Source organism: Astatotilapia calliptera, chromosome 10 (genome assembly GCF_964374335.1).
Source record: "Astatotilapia calliptera chromosome 10, fAstCal68.1, whole genome shotgun sequence".
Taxonomy (NCBI): Eukaryota; Metazoa; Chordata; class Actinopteri; order Cichliformes; family Cichlidae; genus Astatotilapia; species Astatotilapia calliptera.
Window position 1 is genome coordinate 23162983 of NC_137431.1, and position 27737 is coordinate 23190719.

A 27737-nucleotide genomic window follows, 5' to 3' on the forward strand; every position below is an offset into this window, starting at 1 on the left:
CCAGAGCATGGGGCTCTGGAGCTCATATGGCTTTGAGTTGCCTGGTCAAGTTGGCAAAAGGATCAGGTACATCTGCTCTCAAAGCACTTGCTTTCCATGCAACAAGATAAAATGAAATACAATGCACTGAGGTGGCAAAAAGAGAGCTTGGCAAGTATTTTTTTTCCTTTGTGTGAAAATCCAGTTTATTAAGTGATCAGATTGCTCTATGTGGTGAATCTCCCCATAAATGTTCTATCTTCTCCAGCACTAGAATCCGGCAACCTGCTTTTTTTGTTTGTTTGTTTTTTTTAAATATATTTTTGCTTTTGTCGTGTAACTTATAGACGAAGTTTAGTGGCAAACTTACTCTATATTATATTTTTAGATTATATCTGCTTTGCTGTTAGGAAGGGTTCAATGGGTTAATGTTGTAACCCATTGAACCCTTTCTTCTTTATCTTAATGTTGTAAGATAAAGAAGAAATTCTACAGGTAGCCTTGAAGCCTTTATCTGGAGTCTTTCTATACTATGTTTACTTGTATTTGCAGCCATATAAAAGTCAGTGAGCTGATATTAAATTAGAAAATATTTTATCTGAATAAATGGATAAGCATAATATTTTTGGCAGTTCAAAAATAACTTATAACTTTTATAACTTATAGATGTGTGGCTGCCCTAGTTCTGCAGCCAGGTAAACATATCCTACAATTAATATCTGAATCTCCTGTGGTATTCTTTCTGGATTAAGGAACTAGATCTCTTCAAAATGTAAATAACAATGATTAGAGATGGGTCAGATAGAGCCAAGTGACTAAGCAGCAGTCAGTAGTAGAAGGGAATATAATGTCCAAATAGGTGGTACATCAGGTCAGGAGCATGACCAGAGTCATGGTTATCTTTTGTTTCATGTACTGTGTAACTCCAGGTTCAGACTTTTCGCTTACATCCTGAAGTGTTTAAGGGGAAGCATTTGGCACAAATAATCCGGCTTGTGTTGCAATGTGTACATAGCAGTTTTTTGTCACTTACCACCATTATTACTTACCTACATGAGTTGGCTACTTGATATGATAAATGGAGTAGGAGCATTGTAAGTAGTGCAAAACATCAAAAGAACTTAATAACTTACTTAACTGGGTTTTGCTTTTTTATGGAGAAGTGGAACTTTTTGTTTGTGCCTCTTAAATTTATATCAGATTAGCCATAACAATGAATCTAATTGCCTAGCACTGGGTTCCACTTGATCTGCAAAAGCAAATCTAACCTGTCCAGATATGGACATGGGGTGTCTGAGGCTGGGTGTCCTCTGGTGCCTGGCTTCTTTAGAGTGTATCTCCTGTGAATTTGTGGCTCATTCTGGAGAATTCCACTGATTCATCATCAGATAAGTACCTGGGAACTTTTGTCTTTGTTGTGTTCTTCACCCATTCCTGAGGAGTTTTTATATCATGGGGGTAAATTATACAGCTTGGGAAGGTTGCAGTTGTTGGGGAATGTTGTTGCAATGGTGGGGTGTGCTTAGTCGGGAACAAAGGTTAGGTAAGCAGTTCAAGTCAAAGTAAAATCCATATGAATGTCAGAGCCCAAGGTTTCCCAGAAGAGTGCTGCATTTAAATGAACTGATCAATGTTGTTCACTTCAATGGTCGCTGGTTTTAAGGTTGTGGCTGATACATATAAATGTAAATGTATGCATGTAAGTGTGTGTGTGCCATCCAGAAGAACAAACACTAGGCCTAGATGGTATCCCTGTAAGACAAAAATCAGAGAAGAAAATGTTGAATTAGTAAAAATTATTCAAAATAAAATAGAAAGCATCATGATCATGAAGAATGGATTTTAACACATTCAACTAAACTAATATATGCTTACAGAAACCTACATATGCATACCTATTCAAATCTGCATCTGTCCATATCTGCCTGAACACCATTCCAGACTGAATTTAAAGGTAAAATAAATCTGAAATTATTCAGTGTCTCACTGCCACTGTTCTCCTGAAAGACTTTGTGAAACCCATCTGGAAAACTTAGCTAGGTAGTTTACATCTTTACCATCTCTGCCTTATGTGTTGAAGCCGGTGACACTTTTGACAGCACTGAGAGCCATTTTTAGCCAGAGAACTTTACATGCCTGCTGGCAAAAGTTGGAGGTTTTCTGTGTGTTTTTAGTTAGAATTCACTGCAATACAAAAATGAAAACAAAATCTTTAATAGTTTCAGTATGCAAATGTATTTTTTGTGTCTTTTAACTTCATCCTTTATATCATCAAGTTTTAACTGTGATATGCTGAGACAGATTAAAAATAGGCATTTAGCATTTGTAAATCCAGTAGACATAAGTGTTTAACCATAGTGTCATTCCAGTCAAAAGTAAAACACAGTGGAGTATGACAACAAATGTACCATTGTATACTGATTTGTTATAATTTATTGTCACTGCCTTGTATTATTGGTACACTCTGGGGTTTAAGAGGGCTGGAATGATCTAGAATAGCATTACAGAATCTTCGATTCAATGACTAAATAAATCTGATAGTTAGTATTTTGTATGAAACTGCCTAACTTACTAACTCCATCTTTCCAGCTGATGCTACAGTTAATTCACCACTTGACCCTACCCTACCTACTGCAGCCCCTTCTCCACCATTGATTCATTCCTGTTATGCATTCAATTGAATTCAACAGTCGCCTCAAGGCGTTTTATATTATAAGGTAGACCCTACAATAATACAAACAGAGAAGAACCCAACAATGAAATGACCCGCTATGGGCAAGCACTTTGGCGACAGTGAGAAGGAAAAACTCCCTTTTAACAGGAAGAAACCTCCAGCAGAACCAGGCTCAGGGAGGGGCGGCCATCTTCCACGACCGGTTGGGGTAAGAGAAGGAAGACAGTATAAAAGACATGCTGGTGAAGACAGCCAGAGATAAATAACAAGTATGCAGATATCAATAATGTTGCACCAGCAGTACTTCAGCATCTAGCTAGCACTACAAAATAACTTTTTTATGGGTAATCTCAAATGAAACCTTTCTAGCAGTTCAACAAACATCACCAGTGACAAACAGGTTCTCTGTGCAGTTTGGCACAGAATCTGTGCGCTAGCTAGATGTGCACAGTTCACGTATTTTCCAGGAAGAACAAAGATGTTTTAAAACGTCCCACTTTAGGTGGAGAAAAATGCAACAAAGAGAGGACACTGAGAGATTACTTTCAAATGTAAGTGCTGCTCAGCATGTGACATTTGGTAAGCTGGAAATTTAAGGCTTAGGACTAATTCATATTAGCTTTCAGTGGATCTCTATATGATTTATGGCTAAAGTTGGCAATTCATATAATGAAATCTCTTTGACAACAAATTAAATGATGATTGAAATTCATCTTATTTAAAGTCAAGGAGGACAACAGGTGCCGGCCAAACTGGGCAGGGTGCAATAGACTTATTGGGCACATTGTACAGTAGGCAGACTCTTTGCTACACAACTGTTGGGTTGAGCTAGCAGCAGTAGCATCATAAGAAAGATAGACATGAAACTCAAACAATTTCTAAAAATGAAATTCATGGGAGATTTTATAACAGCAAATATGCTGGAAAAAGTGAAAAAAAAAGTCTTATTTATGGGTAAAGTCAACAAATATTTAAGTATATTCGATTGGATTTGGCTATTTTGTACATGCAGTTTTTATGGTCCCCTGACCATTGAAATGAAGGGTAATTTTGATAATGTTTCAAAATAATTACTAAAATAACTGCCCCAAATTTGATTCATTGTCGCTGCTAAGTAACAGGACTTGTTTCGAGATGAGGTCGAGTTGAATTTGAATTTCTTTAGCAACTCTTCTCAATTTCCATGTTTACAAAGGCTAGGTTTTGGAAAGCAGCCATAATACAATATTTCACGTAACTCCTGCATATACTATGTAGCATGTACGACAAAGAGCAAAGGAAAACCTAAAGAAGGAGCAACATTTATATGAATATACCCTACAAAATTATTGTAAGACTTAGTTGTAAATGAGTCTTTTTCCCCTTTTGCCCCCTTACCTACACTACCTCCACTTGGCAAAGCCCACTTGGCGACCCCTGGGAACACTGCATAGATTAAACAAAACAATTTGCAATATACATGTGTCCAGGTGACAGAAATTATATATGTGACATTTGCTACGACATTTGTCATTCCATTCTCACAATATTTTACTGTCAAAACAATTCATATGTCTTTAAGAAAAAGATTCAAAGAGTCTGACTTGAAATGAATCATCAGTCTTGTTCTAGGGTGCACTGACAGGTCAAAGAACTGCAGACAGGCTCTTAAAGGAAGTGAACTTGTGACCTTTTGGTAACAGCACCATTTATCTTAAAACAAGGCTGCCTTTCCTTATTAACTGCATTTGTTCAACTAACCAAATGACAAATTTGCATCTGTACAGTTGCTAAAGAGGACTGATCAGCAAAGCACTGGGAGAGTCCCACAGAGACAAGTCTCTTCTTTGCAGTTGAAAGCCTGGGTGATTAATGCTGAGAAAATGAGGTATAGGGACAGCACTCTGCTTAGCCTGTCAGGCTGTCCCGTTTTATCAAGGAAGATTCAGACTGCAGACTGTGCACCATGGCAGAGTGGAAGATGTGGTAATATAGTGGAGAGATGGTGACTGAGAAAGGAAGCGTTTAAAAGAGTGACACTAGATAGAGTAAGAAATAGAAAAAGCAAATGGGAGCAAGGGGTGATAGACGATGCGAAAAAAAGAAAAAAGAGAACAGATTTCTTGTTTGATAACAAATTATCCTATTAAGATTTGTAAATGCTTGTGTTTTTTTTCTGCATGAGTGTGCACACAGGCTTCCATGCAAACAAAGGTAGATGTGTGATAAATGCCTGACAGACAAAGGCAGATGTAAACAGTTCTCACAAGACCCAGGAGAGAAAAATGATAGATAGGGGATCACTGTTTATATCGGTCTTCTCGACTCCCTGTATGAGTGGCCTGTAATTGAATGATCATTACACCAAAGCTATGGCTATGGCCCTGCAGTTGAAAATAGGAATTGAGTTTGAAAGAGCATTTAGTGGTTTTGATTTATGAGCAACAATAGGGAAGTTGTTTTTTCAAGCCTGGAACTCTGATGGCCAATAAAGAGGAGCAAGGCTTATCGCCTGCTGTACCCACTCTGACACACATACACCATTTAGCCTGCTAGGCAGCCAGCAACCAGTCAACCAACCAGCTGGGGCCCTTCACGGAAGGAAGTGTTTTCAGCAAATTTGTTTCCTTCATGTCTCGCCCTGAATGGTGCTATTCATTAAAATAGCCTGCAGTCGGTAGGCACTGCTGCCACGGCACATTTATACACTTGTATGCCTGTATCCTCACTGAAGTAGACACACACTTGCACACAAATCCACCTACACTCACAGCAGACCAAAATCTTTTCTTTTGGTTCACCTCATCTTTGCAGGAGACCCTTCAATAAAAAAGCAAAGACACAAAGAGAGAAAAAGGGTCTGTTGCTTGCACAGCTATCTGCTTTCAGTTAGGCCGCTGGAGTTGTATGTTTATTTCTCTGAAATGAAAAGAGCTGCTCACTTTCATTTAATGGATACAATATTTGGATTCATGTGGGTCTTACTGAGAATCAAGAGGTTACTAGTGTAGGTGGTGCTGCACACAAGAGCAAAGAAATGTAAAGTGTTAACTGTGAAAGTATTGTGCAGTGGACCGTGTTTCAGTCATAATCTATAGCGCTCCCGCTATTTTAACTGTAATTTAACTTATAATCTTAGGCAGTGTTTGCACCACTTTAGCCACAATTCAAAATATCAGCCAAATATATCTCAATTATCCCAGGCAACAAGCAAATTAGGTAAAAATGCAATTCACCATTCAGGTTCTCACCCACGTTGATATGTTTCCCTTCATTCATGCTGATAATCAGATGTTTAATTGAGAAAAGGGTGAACTTTACAATACCAAACAGTTCATTTATGGAGAAAAGTCAACTATTGGCAGCTTTATAACCTCTTTATTCATGTTTACCTCCATGTGGCATAAAGATTGGCAGCAAATTTCAGTGTGATTTTACTTGTAAAGGTTATCATTTGGGTGAGTCTGTTGGCAAGATGCCAAAAGTGAATTATCAAGCAACTATATATATTTCATAATAACAAAATGCATGCCAAGAAATGTTTTATGACTGTTTTTAGTGTTTTAGAAATCATCATTATGTCAACAAAAGCGTTGTGAGTTTTTCTCTGCACTTGTCTATTTTCATGGAATGGATTGAGGTGCAGTACTGTTACTTTTTAGAGTCATCTCAGCAGATAACTGCCCAGCTCCTGACATGACGAGCACACCAAAAACCTCTGATCATCCTGCCATGAACTCTATTCCCTTGCCAAGCCCGATAGTAACTTATTGCTGCCTCTGAGACCCACTGTGATTTGAAAATAAGTAATTTTGTTCCAAAGATGTAATATCTACTGCTGAAAAAATGGATAACATTTTAACAGGTGCATCTCTTCGCAGCATATCACTGTCAATAAGATTATTTTCCCCAAAAAGGGTCTGTTTGCGGTTGTTGTCTTCTGCTGACATGCCAAGTTCGCAAGTAGGATTTCAGACATGAGATGTTCTGTATTGGAGAAGACCTTCTGATCTTTCTCAGGATGAATATAAGAACCATCTCTACAACACCACCTGCAGCAAGCGTGTTCAGTGGCAGTTTTTGTCGATGTTAGACGATTCAACTCTTACAGTCATGTAGCCGTTATCGATCAGAATGACAACCTGTGGTTATACTTGTTCTTTGCACTAGCTGCTTCTAAGACCACTGGGGGTTTCAGTTATTAGCCCTGGGGCTCTGTGTATTGTATCACCTCCTTCTTGCCTTTCATCAATCCTCCCCACTCACTGCACTTTCTCAGTCACACTTAAATGCACTGTATGTGAAGAAATTCCTCTGTGACATATGCACATGAATTCCAAAAGAAACACATGCATACTTTATTATATGCCATTTTCTTATTTTTAATTGCTCCTGATTCCCAGAGCTGAAATGCTGTCACTCTGCAATTTTTCTACAGGACGTTTGTCAGGATCTCCTTTCAAGCTTGCAGTTCCTATCAATTAACAGAAACAGTTAGGAGAGTGTCACTAAGCGGGTTAGTCACACACAGCTATCCTGATCCCTTCCAACACTGTCATGTCATCTGACTTGTCTCAGCTCATGCCAGGGGGCTTTTCTCTTTTTAGAGAAAGAGCAAGAAAGGAGAATAAAAGGAGCTGAACCCACACAGTTGAAAAGCCCCAGAGTCAGAAGTGTTGATGCACATTGATAGTGTGCATATCGATAGTGTGAACATAAATGCACAACCAGGCAGACACATTTGTTTAGAGCATATGGCCGGGACAAATCAAGCACACTAAGTTGCACACATACACAATAAAGTGAGCCTTTTTATCTCTAACTAGTATAAATCTCAACATCCTATCAAAGTGTCATACGGGAGCTATAGATGTAATATAAGAGAGCACAATGCATCTCATGATGTCATCAAAAGAACCATAGCGCTATTTGTGCTTTAGCAATAACAAAGCCAAGACGCAGCACGACTGCTGTGTATATCAGCAATAACTGTAAGTTATGTGCAGTATACAATTTAAAAGACAGCACCTGAAAAAACAGAAAAATAGATTCAGATTTAGTTTACTATGTTGTACTATAAGTATTCATAATATAGTCTGTTGTGAGTATTAGCCTCTCAAGTTGCTGTTTCAAGTCACATCCTATATATGATTTGATGCTGTTTACTAAACTGATTTAGTGTAAGCTTAAGGTGTATTGTTTGAAAGCTGTCGCCTTCGCTGAATTCAATATGTAGAAATCCTGATGTTTGACAAAAAGCTAAAGGATTTCTTTGAGATCACATTTTGTATGAAAATTTGAACGAAAATTTAAAAAAACTAAATATTAGTGGGAGCTTAGTTAGCAAACAGCAAAGAAAAGATCATCATACAGAGTGTGTGTCTGATCAGGACCTGGTGTCCACATATGTGGAAATCACATTTTGGGTTATTTAGACCAAAATGCTGAATTTTGCTCTACAAGGTCACAGATTAAGTGAGTAGAAGGGTTGTTTTCTGGTAGATTAATGAAGTTGCCAATTATAAAGAGAGCAAGCGGTCCCTTTTTACCATATATTTCACTTAATGTGACTGCAGATTCAACATAAAGTTAATTTTGCATTCAATATGACTTGAAATTCCCAAATGAGACCATTAAGTCATTAGTGAAATGTTGACTGAGACAATAAATTATGCGTGAATTAGGCTACTTTTATCCTAGTCTTCTCTGCACTTTGACTTGTTTTAAGATAGGAGAGCCAACCCCTGCTGGCCATTACAGATATTGCACAGTTTTGTACCACATTAGCCCAAATATAAGAGAATTATGACTTTATAAAGAGGTCAAGCAATTATACATTAATTATTTTTTCTTTATTTTCTCTGGCTTGGACAGGCATGGCTCATTAAAGCTTTGCACACAGCTATTATGCCTGTTTACAAGTGCAATCTATGCATGGCAAATGATGGCTAGGAGATATATTTTTAGTAATGTTGCTAAGAGAAACAGAAGATAATTGCATGTTCATCCTATTTGGGCAAGAATTCATTATGTATTGAAAGTACATACTCATAAAACCTGTAAATAATGCAGTCCGTTCAGTATCAACCCCGTGACCAGTCTCTAACACGTTTGGAAAAAGTCATATTGGAAAAATTCTCTGTAAGTTGAAAGATCTTTGTGTATTTGATGAATAATATATGCCCTTCCAGAATAGCAAATGCACAATGAAGAAAGAAAAAAATGTAAAACAATATATATAATGAATACTTCACATTCCCATATTCTGTTTTCTCTCTCTGTCTCTAACTTCCTTTATCTCTTACACACAGAGACCCATTGGTATACAAACACACAAGTACACACACACACAGCAGACAAACTTTAGAACACAGATGGGTATATTTTCAGTTATATTTTGCTCAATAGCCAAAGGTCCCTAAGCGCAACAAAATCCACCAATAAGGAAGACAATATAAGCTATTTCTCACACACTTGGAGACTTAGCAAAATGTAAACTTCCAGAACCACCTGCCCACATAATCAGCATACTGCCTTTCTTTTCATCCAAAACTCTCACATTTTTCTTAATTGTGAGAAATGTGTATGCATGTATGTGTATTGTATTATTGTTGTGGGGACATAAACCAGATTACACAGTCATATTGTGGAACCTTATGAGCCTTTTTTGAGCAAAAAGCATCTTTTGCGTCTTTTAAAATTTACCACATATTGACTCTTCAAGTTTATTATGAAGATCTGGAATCAAAGTAGGTAATTGTAACTGATGAAAAGACTAACACCAACTGCGTGTGAGAACCTCAGCATGCAAACTTGACAGAGAAAAGACTTTCTATTACAGTTTGGTAATACTGTGGTAGTGTGGTATTAATATGAAAGTAGCAAAATAACTAAACCTGCAGTTTCCCATCCAACGTCCTCACTGCTCCTTCAGACTCCACCTTCTCACCCAATATTATTATTACTCAGCTATTACTATTACTCTATTACTCAGCTAAAGCCACTGATTATGCATGATATTACTTAGTTATTACTTTGATATTAATTTGTATTTAAGTCATAGTAAACTCCTATTTCCATATTATTACCTTGTCATTTCCACCTTATTACTCTATTATTACCACACTGTTACCAAGCAGTAATGTAAAGTGCAAATAATTTTCTTGTTCATATGTCAATAATTTGATGAACATTCCATATATCATTATATCTTATATAAGTACAGAAGCTGTACATTTGTTTCGTAGTAGTCAAGTTAATGCTTGACCTCTGACCTTGACCTTGAGGCTGAGATCTGTGAGATTCAAACTTGTGTGAGATTTTAGTAGATGTACCAATGGTGCTAATTTGATACTACTATGTTGCGTTGTTCTCAAGTTATTGCATTCACAAATTTGGGTGTCGACGCCGCCTGCCCGCCCACCCTCCCACCCAGCAGGTTGCCGACAATATCCCATCGGGCTTTCCTAGCCGAGTGGGGGGGAAAAAACCCATTCAGTTATAGTCAGTAAGGCAGTAGTCATCCTAAAATCTGTCTGTTGTCTCTCTACAAACACATAAAAACAAATGCTGGAATCATTTGTAACAACATGCCATCTGTTCACCTGGACATCTCCATTGTGTCCTTGGTAAGATAGACAATCCAGTAGACCAGGTTGAAGGCGCCAAACGAAAGGGGGAAAAGGATGCGTGAGTATTTGTCGATGATGCTGGTGCCAGTCAGAACATTGTTGGCCGGTACAGCCGAACCTTGCTGGAGGAATGCTTGGGCATTGACCGGTGGGTTGGGAAATGTCTTGGCAGGACGCTCAAACATCGGGGTGGAGTTCATCCTCTTCTTAAGCACACTACTGGCATCCACCTTGGAGAGGAAAATAAGAACGATACAAAGTATATAAAGACCAGGGAAAAACAAAATGTTATAATGTCAGTATCTTATAACATCAATGCTAGTTAGTGTTAAGGGAGGAAATAAGGAAAAAAGGAAAAATCCATTCTGATGATAGTGGTGTGTTTAACATACTGTAAATAGATAAGTCCATATGTTCTATGGAGCATGTGATCTATATCTAAAATGAGTATGAGTATCACAGTAATTACACCCAGAAAAGAAAATCAATGATGTTTTGATTTTGATTGAAACTTCAGCCCATTCTGTCAAGGCTGGCGTAGTTGTGGGAGGCAAACAAACCATATTAAACGAAAGAAGCTCAATATATTGACGCATGGGTTTCTCACGCCTCATCAACTTTGAGTAAACTAGTGTGATCGCAACACATGCTCCCTGCTCCAATAGTTGTAAATCATATACAGTATGTGTACAGAAAGTAAGGGGAGTGTACATCTGGAAAATGGGTCAAGTAACAATGTGTTGCCTCCAGGTAGAGTAAGTGAGAAAGAACACGTTCCCTTTTAAAGGAACAAATTTCAGCATAAAAAAATACAGTCATTCCACGATGGCCTTTTATTGATCAGCACTGAACTTTATAATAATATAATTTAATATTTATTTTAAATATGCTGTTTTGTGCCATATTTATGCTTTATAGGACACTTTTTGTTTACATGGAAATTTCAAATATATTCCTTGTTAAATTTGCAAGTTTCTAGAACATTTATTGCAGAGCAGAGTTTGAACAGTTCTTTACATTTTATTTTGGGGGAAAAACTCCTAGTAGTTTACTAAAGCATTCAGTGTTTCTCACTTCAGTGTGGATATTTTTTGGCAGTCTTGGAACAAAATCTGAACTTGTGAGATTTAGGCAGGATTTGTGAGGCTACAGGATTACATGCTCCTCTACAGGTTAAGAAACTATTAAACTGTTACAATCCTAAGGCTTAGGGGAAACATTCCAAAAAATAAATAAATAAATAAAATCCATGGTGGCCAGTTTAAATATCCATTAGCAGTTAAATTAGAGTTATTAACAACATTAATACTGAATCAAATTAAATATAAAATATTTGTCAGTCATTCCATGGCAGCTATGCTGAGTAGTGCAATCATGCTGTAAAATCTTAATATATTATACGTCTGGGGGTTTAAATGTGTATCATTTGAGGAAGTTCACAGGAGTGCAAGTCACAAACATTTGATATGGAGGTGTTAGACAAAGATAAAAAAGCTAATGTTTGAGCAGCATTTTAAACCTTTCTATTCTCTTTAAGCTGTATTATTATGGGCTTGATGAATATATCAAGCTCTGTAAAGTTCTATAGCAACACTGGGGAAGGGCTGTGAGAGAGAGAGCAGGTCCAGATGATCTAACCACCATTACCACCAGTCATTTTCGAGGTTAAGTTCACTCTTCAGTGAATAATAGTGTATCCTCTTATCTGTGAGTGGTATACTGTATGCTTCACAACACCAGGCTGTAGCTTCAAATGTCAGCTACCTGTTTCTGTTTCCCTTTTAGGTAACAACATGCAGTGAGTACACACACCGCATGCATTACTTCTGCATGGTGTACTGCACATGTCTGCAGTTGAGCCAAATGACAAGCTATTGCTCATGATGACAACAGGATCTCTTGGCTTCCTCTTAAATCTCATGGGAGATCAAGTCCTTGTCCCTTATTCACTGCTCTAGTTTTCAACAGACTCACAGAAAGGTTGGGTGCTGACTAACGGATATATGGATCATGTTTGGATGTGGGTCTCCGTGAGTAGAGCAGGTTAAGAGCTACACACGAGTGTGTTTATGTTTCATAGTGTGCGAAGGGGTTAATAGACAGCACGATTTCACTTTCTGTCCACTAAGGAGCCTCATCTCTGGGTGTTTGGATGTAAGTGGGTGAATATATGTAAATAATTATTACAAATTAAAAGCCATGGATATTACACACACAGTCACACACAACAGTTATGATCCAATAAGATGAACCATCGAAGGATACGGATAAATGAATGAAAAGACAAAAAATGTCCTGATCATTGTCATTTTGCACATTTAAACCATATTAATCTCACAATCTCACAGGGTTCACGAAACTGTTTTTTGTTTTTGTTTTGTTTTTTTACTTTTATGTACAGTACCAAGAGATTACTGGCAGAGAAATAAGGATAAGAAACAAATTGTTCACACATATATCAAAGCCTTCAAAAACACTGGTGACAACATAACTCTTTTAACCTCGCAAATTCAGTAACACAGAGATCTTGCCCTAGGCGAAGTGAATTCAGGTGACTTCTTTGAATCATAGCATGGTTGCTCAAGGTGATTGCACAGTTTAAGGCACAGTTGCACATTTTAGATGACTAAATTAATTTGCATGACTAAATTACATTGCAAAACTGCTACTAGTATGACTTCTGAAAATTTCAATAAAGAGTTGGTGGGAAACAGTGGGAGGCATGCAGTTCTGCATAGTGTGTGGGAAAGTTACTTAACTTTCCTACACTACTGCCATTATGGGAAGTGAAAGTAGGCTAATGACATACATTAACTGGCTTAATGGTTGTAGCTTGTTTCTAAAAAGTTCTTAAAAATACAAAATTTCCCAATGATTAAGCCTGGCAGGCAGTCATTTTAGGCTTGGAAACTTTAACTGTGCTGAATAAAAAATGAATAGGCTAGAGATGTAAGCTTCATGTAGCGCCGTTCCCTGGTGGTTTGATTATTTCCTGTCTCATGTTGACTGAAAGATAACAGTTGTTCAGTGTTTTTCACAGCAGAATTTTCTCCAAAAACTGGATGTCCATCGAATTACCATGACTAAATTATCATTTAATAATACCGTTGATAAAGGTGGATATTTATGGTTATGCTTCACATACTGAATTATTATAGAGTTAGCTATAAACATAGAAAAATAGGGGGTGGGGGGTGGAAGACTGCTAAATGATGTAGAAATAGAAATTTCTAAATAAATACCTGTAATCAGTGCATTCAACAAGTGTTACTTCATTACAATTTTTTTATTAGTCCTTCATTTATTCAGGTAAAAAAAAAATCTCATTGAGATCAAAAAATCTCATTTCCAAGAGAGACCTGACATCTTGGCAACAAAAGTCAAAATGTTATGCACCATCCATGACGCTACTTTTTAGTTAGTGTTGATCCCTGAACCTGAAAATCCTCTCTTTCAGTCTAGTTATTAAGCCGACAGGACAGCAAAAGAATTTCCTTAAAAATGTCCTGATTTAATCAGTGTCTCATCGCCTAAGCAATCTTTTCAAATTCTGTGATTGCAAGTACCCGTGGCTCAACCTCTGCATAAAGATCACATCTTTCTATCTCTCACCTTATTTTTTTTTCTTAATATGAAAAAAATATTTTCTTTATTTCCAGCACTAAATACTGCACCACCTACTCACCACTGGAAATGCATTCAGCACCCGTTACTCACACTGACAAACACTCGATCCCCCATTATGTTTACAGTTGTATATTTGATTCATTAACTGAACCAATTTGCTTTTGTGAGGTTTCCATGCCTGCTGTGTTTTACATGACAGTCATAACAGGTCGTGGTCTTTTAAATCGTGACTGGTAGATGGCTATTTCTATTCCCAGTGATACGCCATTGTTGTGTTTTTTTTCTATGTAATAAAGAGTCTTTCCTCCTACATATTTGGTGAAAGCAGTCATTTTCCATGATGCATCCCTCCCACTCTATTTCTCCTCTCAGTGTAACTTTAATGCATACACACACACACACACACACACACACACACACACACACACACACACACACACACACACACACACACACACACACACACACACGAATGCAAACTCACATAAAACACAAAAAACAAACCACACTGGCCCATCATCCATCTCTCCATCTTGTTCCATATAAAAAATAAAAAATAATTTTTTTTTTTTTTAAATGGACTGTGCCTGCTTTCTCAGCCCCCTCTCTGCTTTATTGTGGTGGTGGTTGCCCTCCTTCTTGTGAGCGTGCAGTGATATGCTGGATATTCCCTTAATCTATGGCTCTTACATAATCGGCAGCAACATCATTCACTGAGCCACTGGCTGTCTCCCCGTGTCACTCACTGTGGTTATCACACAGTTACAGGGATGAATAAAGGACTGGGAGAAAGGGCTGGATGGATGATATACTGTAGCTAGATGGATAGATAAGGCATTGTTGAAAGCGATGAGTGAACTATATGGATGCAGGGGACATCGTTTGTTGCCGATGATGTATATACACGGGTTGGTTAGGTGTGTGTTGCAGATAATATCTGCATGTGAGTTATATGAGTGCAAAACTGGAAAAAGTGAAGGTTGTTATGTTTCACTGTTTATGTGTGGACAGCACATTCAAGCAAAAGTAGCAGGAGAGACGCAGAAGGGAGATCTGTGTGTGTGTGTGTGTGTGTGTGTGTGTGTGTGTGTGTGTGTGTGTGTGTGTGTGTGTGTGTGTGTGTAGTAGAGAATAGAGGTCTTACAATAGTAGCATAGAGCAGAGAGAGGAAGCAGGGAAAAGCAATATTGTAACATTTAATTGATCAAAAGGGTGAGATAGAAGCATTGGATAAATTGCAAACAAAAGCATGATTTTGTGATTTTTCATGTATTGTGTTCTATTTACATTATAGATGTGGCAAATGTCGTATTTGTTCTGTCAGCAAAAAATACGACAGAAAGAATTTAGGGGAAAAAGGTTAAGAGTAGAATCAAATCTATTCTTGTCAAGCAGGACCAACATGCTAAAGCAGGGGTAAGGTCTCCCATTGCTCACAGAACAACCTTTAATTTTCTTTGCAGAATTTCACAATATATCACAAACACTGCATTGACATGATTACTTCATGTATGCAGCAGGGACTTGGCATGGTCTACACTTGTTAAAGCCTGCCTTTCTCATTTACATTCAAACAAAAATTTAAGATTTTTTTCAGGTAATTTGGTATTTCTCTTATGTTTCTGTTTATTATATTTGTTGAATGTCTTTCATGAAAGGCTTTGCTGTTAAACATTTTTTAAAATATTGTTATTGTTCTTTTTATTAGATATTCGACTGAAGACAACACTCATGTATCGAAAAAAAGGCTGTTTAAAATAAAGTGAACAAAAACACGAATCTGCCGTAACACTAAAATGGGAACATTTCTAATATTAATAAATTGGAATGCAAACTAAATCTTCACTAAACAGAGGATAAACAACAAATATGAAAATGAAAGTGGTTGGTAAATGGACTACCATTATGGACTATATACCACTTTTCTTAAAGTGCTTTATACAACTTGCCTAATTCACCCCCATTCATTCAAGTACATTTTCCTATGATTTTTTTTCTTTTTGGTAAGTGTTTTTTAATCTAAAATTCATAGAAGTTCTTACTCTTATGGATGCATTGGAGAGCAACTCGGGGTCAGTATCTTGACCAAGGATATTTGGCATGCAGACTGGAGCAACCAGAGCTCAAACAACCAATTTTACCTGCTCTTTCTCCTTCAAAGCGGCCTTTAAGATTTAATAAAGCAGTTTTCGGACACAAGCACAATTGTGTGATCCATCACATTGCTCTGTAGAAAGTCTGATGCTTTCAAATTGCTGTAATTGTATCCCTCCAAGAAATACTGGCCCACGTAGGAGTCTTCTGCTATATGATGGATACAGACTCAAAACTCCAGCTAACTCTTTTTGCATTTGTGTGTCCATGGAGCATTCTCTAAAAAATGGCACAAATAACAGGAGTTGTAGAACTAGTCAAAAAAGACATCAAAGTGTGTGGCTCCGGTAGTGACATGGCTTTTGATGCACACTGTGTTGACGCAATAAGTACAGACTAAGCTTTAAACATTGATCAATGAACAATCATTTGTCATGGAGATATCGGTCACAGTGATGAAATATTCTTGTCATCGCTGGCATGAAGCTGAAACAACTATACGATCATAAAACTTAAGTAAATGTGGTTTAAATCATTTTACACTATAGACAGAATATAGTTCGAATATGTGTTTTCTCCCCACGTGGGTTCTCATAGGGAGTACTACCTACATTTTTCCTACAGTATGGCTTTACAGTGTAGAGTGCTCTAAGATAACTCCTATTGTAAATATCAGAAATGAATTGAACTAAATTTGAATAATTACATTTCAAGTTGTGTGATTCATTGCTGTTTTTCAAGTTCCTTGGAATAAAATGACAGCTCTGCTCTTTATATCACTGCCATCATGAATCATTGCATCAGAGCTCAGTTAACAATGGCTTTTTTTATTATACATACAACTTCGTCAGACACTTTTATATAGTCAGAGTTAGCTAAAAAAAAATTCAAGTGTTCAGGTAATTCAGGTCTTTTTCAGCAAACTCTTTTCTAACTCAGGATTAGACAATTCAGAATTCAAGAATTAGACTCAACGTAAGTTAAGCAAAAAGGTTGCATATTGTAGTACTCGCCTTTTTTAACACAATTACTATTTTTTTTATCTACTGCTCTCCGTTTGCCACACAGATGTGCTTATGTCATGCTGACAGAGCCAACATAAACTGTGAAAAGAATGAAACGCTGAAATTGTTATATAACAGCACAGAGCAAAGAATGGATTTCGTCAGCTAAAGAGAGACAAACACAAGCTAGACAGGATGAAAAAAAAAATACAGAAGCTTAGCAAGATACCAGAAGTCAAGTCAAACCTCAGATCTAAATAAACACAATGATTAGGGAGAAGAACCTGATATGCAATATATAGAGATGATGTCATAATGCGCATGTTATATACCTCAACCTTAGAACCACAAGCACTTTTGGCCACCTCATTTTTGTGTTTTTAGCCCTTCCCAAACAAATGACTCATACTTCACAAAAAAAACTGCTTCCCACCTTCCTTGAGTTATAATTCAGAAAAACCAAAACTAATAAGTAAATTTCTAGAATTTGTGTAATTCAAATAGGGGCATATCAATATGTGCAAGCCATTTCACAGAGCAATTAGTGCAAAAAAATACATAAATACACTTTGCTTAGTATTAGCCAGATGTTACTGAGCCACATTTTTTAAATCCCATGCTTCATTCATTTGCTGGGATTAACCAATTTCTAATGTTTAAAGCTGGAGCTAATACTATACCATCACTTTCTGCATGTCCTTTACTGGTTTAAGTAAAGAAAAGCAAAAAAGTAAAGGTGGCATTTCTCTACTTTTGTGATATTAAGATGTTTTATCTGAAAGAAACAACAGCAGGCTGGTCATCTTCAACTAGCTAATTATCAGAATATTTGTTGATACATGTAAACAGAAGTTTGAAAAGGTGAGCTAGACTTACTGAGGACACCTCTACGTCATTCCCTGCGGCCACAGCGGGAGCAGCGGCCGCAGTTGCTGCCTCCTGAGCTGCTGCCTTCATGGCCGCTGCTTTCCGGTGCTCCCTGTTGGCCTGTAAGGTGGAGAAGTAGTTGACGGCGGCAAACTCAATCAGGGCGGAGAAGACAAAGGCAAAGCAAACAGCAATGAACCAATCCATGGCTGTGGCATAGGAGACTTTAGGGAGTGAGTGGCGGGCACTGATGCTGAGCGTTGTCATCGTCAAGACAGTGGTGATACCTGCATATGGGAAGGAGACAGCAGTAGATATATTGTTAAATAAGGATGCTGAGCCAGCCTGTTTAAATTGAGCCTTTTTTTTTTCTCAAAATCTGTAGATCAAATCTTAGAAATCATTTATCATTTTACCCAAATCTTCACACCACTTATTACAATGGTGTTTAACACCAAAAAAGAGAAAAAAAACTATTTCACGCATGTCAGGATTTTAAAGAGAAAGCACTGCTGTTCAAACAGAGGGCCAAAGGATTGTCTGAACACATTTTATTGGATATTTATTGGAGCTTTCTGGTTGAAATGAGAAGTTTCTGTTTGGAGAAAGGAGAACACTGCATTCCAGCAAAGGAACCTTATCCCATCTGTGAAACGTGGTGGTGGGAGTATTGTAGTTTGGGCATGTTTTGGTGCATCTGGTCCAGGGCAGCTTGCCATTAGTGATGAAACAATAAATTCTTAATTTTACCAGAGAAAACGTGAAAGAAAAAGACAACCAGTAAACAAACACTGATCGGTCGTTCTACCAAAAAGTTTTTGTAGTAAAAGAAAGATTATTTTTTGGAATCATCAAGGTTCTGATATACATCCAGCAGAAATGATGTGGAAGGATCAGGATAAGCAGTTCACGAGCAAACCCACTAACAATGCAAAGTTGAAGCTCTTCTGTAAAGACGGATTTGAGAAAACTGGATGTTTAGGTGTTCATTGCTTCTCAAAAAGTAAAAACATTAAAGACACTGACAGTAACAATCCACACACAAATATGCAATACTGGGACATTTGTTCCTAAAGAACAAAAAAGTTAACAATTTAGGTTAACAATGATTGTTAACCTAAATATTGGGAGAAATCTTACAGTTTCTTCATGCAGTTGCTAAATTTGAGATTTCAAATTTATACTTTCATCAAAATATCAATAGTATCAGCAATATCCATGATGAAACTGCAAACAAACCATCATGATGGACTCGTATGAGTTACTGATAAATATCATAATAAGCTAACTTGACATACACATTTATACATCTTCTTCTTCAGCTGCTTCCTTTAGGGGTTGCTAATGGATCATCTGCTTCAATTTCACCTCATCACTTATATCCAATTCTATCATCCCTACTCTCTGCATATCCTCGTTTGCTACATATATATGAACCATCTCTGTGGTCTTCCTTTTTTCCTTTTGCTTAGCAGCTCCATCTTTAAGATCTTTTCTCCAATATACCCCGTGTCCCTCCTCTTCTTATATTCATACTATCTCATCCTTTTCTCTTACTTTCCCTCCAAATTATTGAACCTGAGCTGTTCTTTTCTGTTCATTTCAGCTGTTCATTTCTAATCCTGCACCTCCAGGTCCCAATCGAAATCGTAGCATCGTGTTATTAATATTTATAGAGAAAGATATACTTTTAAAAAAAGGCACATTGCACATCATACAACAAAAGATACTGTGTAACACTAGTTAAGATGTTGATGTCATAAATCTTTGATAAAAATATATGTGTATATGATGTAACAAGAAAATAACAGAGCCAAGCAGAGCATATTTTTCCCATGGAATATTTTTAACATGTGGCAGCAGTCCTGTTTTATAGCATATAACTAGAATGTGGCATTTCAAATCAGAAAGTGTTGCCAAAAAGTCACTTGAGGGAATGCTAATCTGTCCATAAGCAGACTAACCCCTGCCCCCACATTGGCACGTCGGTAAAAAGAGACCGAATATCTATAAACATTCTGGAGAAAGACATCCAGGCTGTATGGTATTTGCTAATATTTGTTTGCTTGTCTAATATGAGGTACAGACAAGATGATGGAGAGAGATGATCAGAAGAAAGAATGAACATGAACTTGAAGCTTAGACTAAGACTAACAGACTTCCTTTTAGTAGGAAATCAATATACATGTATATATATATATAATTATTCTTTTTTTAATTTTTTTTCTAAGTAATTTTCATTTGGGAGAAGAGTAGTTTATCACACAAAAGGTCCATTACATCTCCATTTTAGATATAACATTTCAGACATAGCCCCTAATACTACTTAATTCATGAATAGAAATGATCCGTAGTTCTTAATCCTTAGATAAGAATTTCCCTTTTCCCCACCCAGATTCCTTCCTTATTAAGTCAGATAAAGATGCTGACAATGGTAAATGGTAAATGGCCTGTATTTATATAGCGCTTTACTAGTCCCTAAGGACCCCAAAGCGCTTTACATATCCAGTCATCCACCCATTCACGCACACATTCACACACTGGTGATGGCAGCTACATTGTAGCCACAGCCACCCTGGGGCGCACTGACAGAGGCGAGGCTGCCGGACACTGGCGCCACCGGGCCCTCTGACCACCACCAGTAGGCAACGGGTGAAGTGTCTTGCCCAAGGACACAACAACCAAGACTGTCCAAGCCGGGGCTCGAACCGGCAACCTTCCGATTACAAGGCGAACTCCCAACTCTTGAGCCACGACAATGAACATCTCTTTTAACAGCCCATTACCAAAGTACATATCTAATTCACTTTCATCAAGCTAAAGCAAGCAGGGATAAAGGGCCATTGAACACTGTTCCCATGGTTTACCAAATGTGCACTGTAGCTGTGCACTTTTCATTAGCATTGTAGGAACTTATGGGGGTTTTAATGCACCTAATAATGTCTCAAAAACATTTTCTACACAGCACTTTGATGGTAAAACCTAACAACCCTCAGATGCAACCTCCTCCAACAGTCAACCAGTCTGACTGTTTAAATCTGAAGCACCAGTTAAATGACTGCAAAAGGGAGGAGGAACATGGAAAGAAAGCCTGTCAGGGTAGGAGGGAGAGGCAAAAGAAAAAGAAAGAAAGAGTGTGGGAGGGAGAGGGATGAAGTATAAAGACAGGATAGAAATGAAATGCTTGGGGCATTTATGGGCTTTTATAAGAAAAAAAGCAAGGTACAAATTAGGCCACACTCAATTAAGTCTGTAAGACTTGTGCTCAAGGGACTTTCAGCTCTTAGGTTGTTGACAATTCAGCACGCAATATGGTATGGTTTAATGCACTGTCAGTGTCAGGCCTGTCTCCAGAACAAAACAACCTAGGATGCATCTGAAGAAAATGAGAGTGCACTAGCTCTGGTTACCTTCCAAATAATGATTATCAGATTAATACACACAGCTATTCACTGTTTTCTGTTGTTGTAGCAAATGTATGTCTTGTGAAGTCAAAGAAGTGTTTAAAGTTCACAAATGAATTATGACTTCATAGACACAATAATTGTTTGTTTTGAACCCCCTTAATACATGTTTTGTATGTTTAATATTCTTACACCTATAGGTCACCTATAACTTATCTGTTCTTCTCAAACGTAACTAAACTGTCTATCTTTTAGTCACAACCCAAAACTTGTGTGTTAATTCAATTTATTCAAGCAGTGGCTTTTTGGCCATCACTTGCAATGCAACTTGTTTTGTACATAATCTCTTGTGTCCTCTGTCCTCGATTTAGAATGAGCAGGTTTTTGGGTTTGTTTCGGGGGTTTTTTGCTTGTCTGTATCTTTTCATTCCAGCCAGTACTGAGTGAATTGAGAACAGCAGGATGAGTGAGGCTAATGAGTTGCCACAGATGTGCTTTCTACACGAGGCTTCAACTTCCATGCAAACATTAATGACGGGGATCTATTCTCTGAAGGAGAATGCAGATTTGTTGGAGCGCTGGCTCGTTTCCAAAGACAAGGGCTAGCACTGCTTCTGTGCACAGCTGCATCTTGAGTTTTACAAATAATGGAAATTCAGTTAAAAATGATAGCAAAATCTGTGCACTTTTGCACATTATCCTCACTTTTTGCATCTGTGCTTTTTCTGTCTTTCTGTTGCTGTCATTCCTCTTAGTCTATCTCTGTTTTTGTTCAGTGTATCTCACCCTTGCTGCTCCTGAGGCTAGAGCTTGGTAGCAACTGTAGCGTAATGTAATGTGAGCAAGCGGAACCTGTGAGTGCTCGGAAAAGGGCCAAGTAAACATCCTCCCCCTCTCAGCCCTTGCATGACCAATTTCAAAAAGGACATCTATTCCCAATTAATTCAGCTCCACCATAGTGGAGGAGGAATAGAGATAATGAAGGTAAAACCTGACTGTGATGACTGTGGTGGTCTTTGTTCTATTGCAGGAGGTTTCATTTTAAAGACAGCTCATTGCAGTTTAATTTAGGGTGCAACAAACAGAGAAAATATAGTTGCTTAAAGTTTGTAAAGTGAGAGTCAGGAGTTGTGGGGTCAACCAGTGGGCGGCAAGTCAATAAATCCAGACAGTTTATTATTTGGCTTTTTGATACTTTGATACTTTACTAAAAAGAAGTAAGCCACAACAAAATAATGGATAATGTATGCTTGGCTATTTTGTTCAGCTAATTAATGGGCACTCAAGTTGTGTCATAATCTGAAGCTAACTGCAATGGTGCAAAATTAGAACTGAGAAAACCTGAATATTTACAAAAAATTGCCAGTTATTTTTGGAAGACAAACTGAAAATGTTCTTCAGCGTTCCAAATATTTCAATCCAAGTAGTCAATGGCTGTGTGAAATGTGTTAGCTCTGGAGTCTACGTCAAAATCCCTTTTTCTGATATTTTTTTCAAATCTTGAAACTGACATTGAAATTTATACACTAAATGAGTATGAGAATTTAAGGAGCTCTTACCGAACACAGTCCGAGCTGGAACTGATTCCTTATTAATCCAGAATGAGACTTGGGCCAGGATGACAGTCATGATACAGGGAATGTAAGTCTGAATCAAGAAGAAGCCCATTTTCCTTTGCAGGTGAAAATGAACGGTCATAATGACATATTCACCTGGAAGAGTAAATACCAAAAAGATTTGTCAATGCTGAGAATTTACTTGACATGGTTGCCATCTGATGAATACACCAGTCTTTTAATACTGACTGGTGAAAAGTATTGTTCTATTTATGATGAAATTTTTAAAAAGAATGCAAGTTCATGCATGACATAACATTCCACAAACATGTAATGGTAAATAGTTCACGGATTCACTGAAGTGTCCTTAGCAGGTTTTAGTTTTAACACAGTGACCACTGCACACTCTTTATGACAGGTGATGTTAAACATCTGCTCACCTGTATTGGATTTTAGTCTCTCACTGGAAACTGTCTGACCAATAAGGTCATACTGCAGCAAACTGGATGATTCTTGTGGCACTTCAACAGATGACAGAGGACCTTTCTTCCATGTGTACACAATTTCACTGATGGGGTAAGCATCTAGACAGCATGGATAAAAAGGGCGATTAAAAATGAAAACTTTCAAAAATTCACACACACATACACACATATGTATGGCATTTCAAATTAAGATCTTTGACGATATCTTGTCAGTCATCTGCTCAGTGACAGAGTAATCAGTGATTGAAAGTGACACCATCTGTCGGGTGAGTAAGGCTGAAAAAAAACTAACTCACAACTCCCAAACTTAAGTGGGCAGGCATGGCCGTCCATGGGGAAGTTCATCAGACGCATGGGGCACTCTGCATTTATAGTTAATCTGTAGGAATAGAAAACAGTTTAATTAAGTGTATGATTTATATTTCATACTAGCTTTATAAACACTGCTCTTTCAAGCTGGGTCTGGTGTGGTGCCATTCAGCATTATAGCAAAAAAACAAGTACAGAATATAGGATTATACAATATTTTTGGTAACATAGATGACCTAAAACCTGCAAGACCATTTCACTGCGGTGAACACACAACTTGGCGAAGGACAACCGTGGATAACACATTTCACAAAGGATGTTTTTATTTATTTATTTATTTTTAATGGCAGAAGAAGAATCCCATGTTTGTTGTCTGCTCATAAGTAAAACATATACTTACATATTTTCATAACTTATTTATAACTTATTTTTAATAACAACTTAATGTTATTTTCTATTTGTATTTATTTTATTTTATTTATTTGTTTATTTACTTGTAAAACACATTTGATTCTTTGGAATTATTCAAGTTATAAAATTCACAGAACACAACATCTTAATAATATCCTTAGTTGTTAAAACATTTCCAGTGATATTATATTGGTTTTATTGTTAATGTAATAAATGACTTAGGTTATTCAGTTCTACAATGTTGTTATAATATTCTTGTTTACCAGAGTGACAGTTTATACAAGAACTCACAGCTAATAAGCAGCTCAGAGCTTTGAGGAAATTTCTCAGGCTCACAGACGAAGGGGGGGAAACTGATCCCAAATGAAATGATTCAAGTTAAACTACTTTAAAAACAAAAACAAAAAAAAACAACTTTAAGATGAAGTAATTCAGAAAAAGTTTAGATCTTTTACCCAAAGCTAACACAAGGACAAAATTCAAGCTGAGACTGTAGAAACTGCATCATTATACTCACAAAACTACAGTTAGCTTATCTGTTATTTAAACATCTATTGCCTTCGAATGTATTTTCTTTTCAGCCAGTGAACCAATAAATGTAGCACTACTTCATATATGTAAAAAAAACAAAAAAACAATAAAAAAACAAACAAGTTGGTTTGTGTCTGCCATCTTGTCTATAGCCCCTCACCCCACCCTCATAAAATCTGTACTGTAGACAAAGGTGGCATCCCTTTATTGTAATATAGTTTACAAATTTTCTTAGATAAAGCCTTTTTATTTACTTTTAAATGTTTTAGAGTTCATCCACTTAGATAATCTAATTAAAAACAAAAAAATCTGTTTTTGTGCCATTATTGACTCTAGGGGCTTTTTTTTTCATTCTGCATATCTCCTTTTGGAACAAAGCTGGAGTCATGTTTGTTTGAATCACTTTCCAGGGCTGTTTTCAGTATCAGATGGCACATATCTTGTTTTTGGAATGGCACGCTGTTTCTTTTCATGTCTGTGCATATTCTTGGATGCCTGTTCATCTAATTTGTTTTCCAGGTCTGTGCTCTATTCCGGTCTTGGCTAGGTTTGAATCTCACTGTCCAGCACTGTTACCTCATGGTGTAGAGGATAGTTCCGTTCTGCATGATGCGGAACAGCTTGTTGGGGGTAGTCATGTTGTGAGAGATCGACCTCTTGCCATTGCGGAAAAATGTGTCCGGTGTCCAGATCTTGCTGACCATCAAGTTGTTGAGCCGCAGGATCTCAATGGGGCCCTCAAATTTTAGTCGTTCGTCAATCCACGTCTGACGAAAGAACACATCCATGGTGTATTCCTGGATGGAGGTGAGAGCGTGGGTTACGAATGTATTTACTACTACTATGACCACTCCTACTGCTGGTGCTGCATCTACTATCTCCTGCCATTATTATCTGCTTCCCCCGGAGATAATGGCAGATGGGTTTGTGAGCCATGGTTTCGAAGGAACCTGCTGGATAGAGTATTGGCAATGTGATGAATTGTTTTCTCTTTCTCAGTCTCTTTTTCTTTCTGGAGGATTATGTTATTAATGCCAATACTGCCAAAACTAAAACCTTGTTTATGATGAAAACCCTCAAGACATAGCATATTGTACACTTTGGTCACCTTTACACACACACACACACACACACACACACACACACACACACACACACACACACATATATATATATATATATATATATATAGTTTTTCTTCAATTGTTGCAAATTTTACTTTTCTGTTTTCCATGTTTCATTCCCTACCAGCTCTGAAAGTTAAGTGAATTGATTGAGTAATTCATTATTAATACACAGTTAAAATAGACACAGTTTATTTCATCTGTAGAGTCAGCAGTAAGTCAGTATTATGAGTCTATCCAGCCTTTAGATCACATGGATGGCCTTGCTTCCCTTAAAAGCTTTACATACCCCTCTATAGAACTGCCCCTAGCATATCGCATGGCAGTTCTAGTAGGCTTTAGAGGCTGTGAAGCAGTATCTAAAGCTTAAGACCAAAGATAGTAGAGTACAACAGACATACATCACTCAGCCTATCCCGTGGCAGAAGTAGCCCGCCTATTCCATCCTAACACAGCCACATCGCTATGGCGGAGGGTGGGGGGGGGGTGGGGGGGATTGTCAACCAGATTAAAATCCTAAGCTGCACTAATGACATCCTGCCCAAATGTTGGAATAATGAATGCTGGGAGTAACATGAGTTGAGGTTGAAAGACCATATACATTGCAGTGAAATCTTGTTTTCACATGTACTTTGTTTACAATCAACCAAACACATGTATGTGAATAACATCCACACATTTTTCCTTGTGTATCCTGTATCAGTACTTCAGTGGTCGGCATAGTTGACATACCATCTCAACATCTGAAACAGGTCCAAAGCTGGTGACAAAGATGTCAGTTTTGACCTCTGTAACTGGACCTACAGCAGAAAGATAAGTGGTTGCTTTGATGCAGACAAAAATTTTGGACTAGCTTATTTGTTAATTTCTTAAAATATAAAGAGGTTAAGGAATAAAGTTATATGTATAAAATGTGCCATTTACAGACTTAAAATAACCACATCAGATAAAATGAACACACAACAAAACAGCATGCTTTAGATATGATAATTTTATGAAAAGTTTCTAATAGCAAACTTGTGATTTTATTATAATGTAAGAGGGGAAAGACGGCTAAGAGATAACGTAAACTAGATGAGATACAAACAACTAGTTGAGTAAAACTTTATCCTTTAAGGAAGGATATGGATCTAATCATCATGAAGCAATATTATACAAAATACAGTATAATACGTCCATTAGCATACCTCCAAATCCAGGTCGCAGTCTGTTGTCATAGCCATCCAGTAATCTATCCAATATACGCGTGATGTTATCCAAATATATACTGGTCTCACTGTGCTGATTTCCCCAAACACTGCTAGCACTGTAACTAAAGTACATATGCACTGCTCAAAGCTCATTTCAACAGATAGAAAATCAGTTGAATATACTGAGTTTCTCAAAGGCACAAGCATCCACAGTCTGTGATTAAGATGCGTAAAAGTCCGAGAACATGCAGAGAAAAGAGTTGCCATACTCACCAAGACAAAAATAAGCAAGTTACAAGGAAAGCCATGCCTCGACACCTGACAACTAGAAATCCCAGGTCAACTTTTAAAATCAGCATATTCCATCATTTTCAAAGCTTGATAAAATGCGAGTCCGCTCTTGCTTTACTTGTAAACCGTGAGAGGATACCGCGCCAGTCCAGCACGACTTGACTTTCCCTCTAGTGCGGTTGCGCCCGCCTCAGCCTGAATCGCTCAGCTGGAAAAACCTGAAGAGTTTTTAAGAGAGTGAAGAGGAAGAACGACGCGAGCTTTAACGTTAACGGGACAAAGCAGTTTGCAGGGAATACATCGGTCTCGACGGCAACTTTGCTTTAGATCGTTTTGAAGGTTAAATAACGAAGAATGTCGTCCTTTATTTATTTATTTATTTGTGTTTTTAAAGACGATGGAAAAGAAAAGCGCGAAGAGGGATACAGAAGGGGAGGAGGGAGAAGTAGAGAAAGAGAGCTTGCACAAATACAATACTGTTATATCAATGGACAGTATAGCAAGGGACCTTTTTGAGTACAGATTGATTTCAAATTCATTTTTCTGTGTGTGTGTGTGTGTGTGTGTGTGTGTGTGTGTGT

At 37.5% G+C, this 27737-nt stretch overlaps 1 protein-coding gene across 1 annotated transcript; it reads right to left on the bottom strand.

Moving 5' to 3' along the window:
- Positions 1–1573: 1573 nt before the first annotated feature.
- On the bottom strand, positions 1574–27345 carry gabra6b (gamma-aminobutyric acid type A receptor subunit alpha6b). Its single transcript, XM_026182502.2, has 10 exons — positions 27139–27345; positions 26863–26987; positions 26408–26475; positions 25128–25348; positions 23597–23679; positions 23256–23399; positions 22819–22971; positions 17865–18142; positions 10237–10493; positions 1574–1731 (listed from the first exon to the last, which is right to left on the bottom strand). Exons 1-10 carry the CDS (start codon positions 27222–27224, stop codon positions 1719–1721), a joined length of 1428 nt encoding a protein of 475 aa, XP_026038287.1. The 5' UTR covers positions 27225–27345; the 3' UTR covers positions 1574–1718.
- Between the last annotated feature and the right edge of the window lie 392 nt (positions 27346–27737).

Excerpts from the sequence above, each read along its gene's own strand:
- gabra6b (XM_026182502.2), bottom strand. The coding sequence starts at position 27,224 with ATGCTGATTTTAAAAGTTGACCTGGGATTTCTAGTTGTCAGGTGTCGA. Across the intron at positions 23,680-25,127 it reads ACTATCCTCTACACCATGAG|ATTAACTATAAATGCAGAGT; the intron begins GTAACAGTGCTG and ends CTATTCCTACAG. Across the intron at positions 23,400-23,596 it reads CCCACTTAAGTTTGGGAGTT|ATGCTTACCCCATCAGTGAA; the intron begins GTGAGTTAGTTT and ends CATGCTGTCTAG.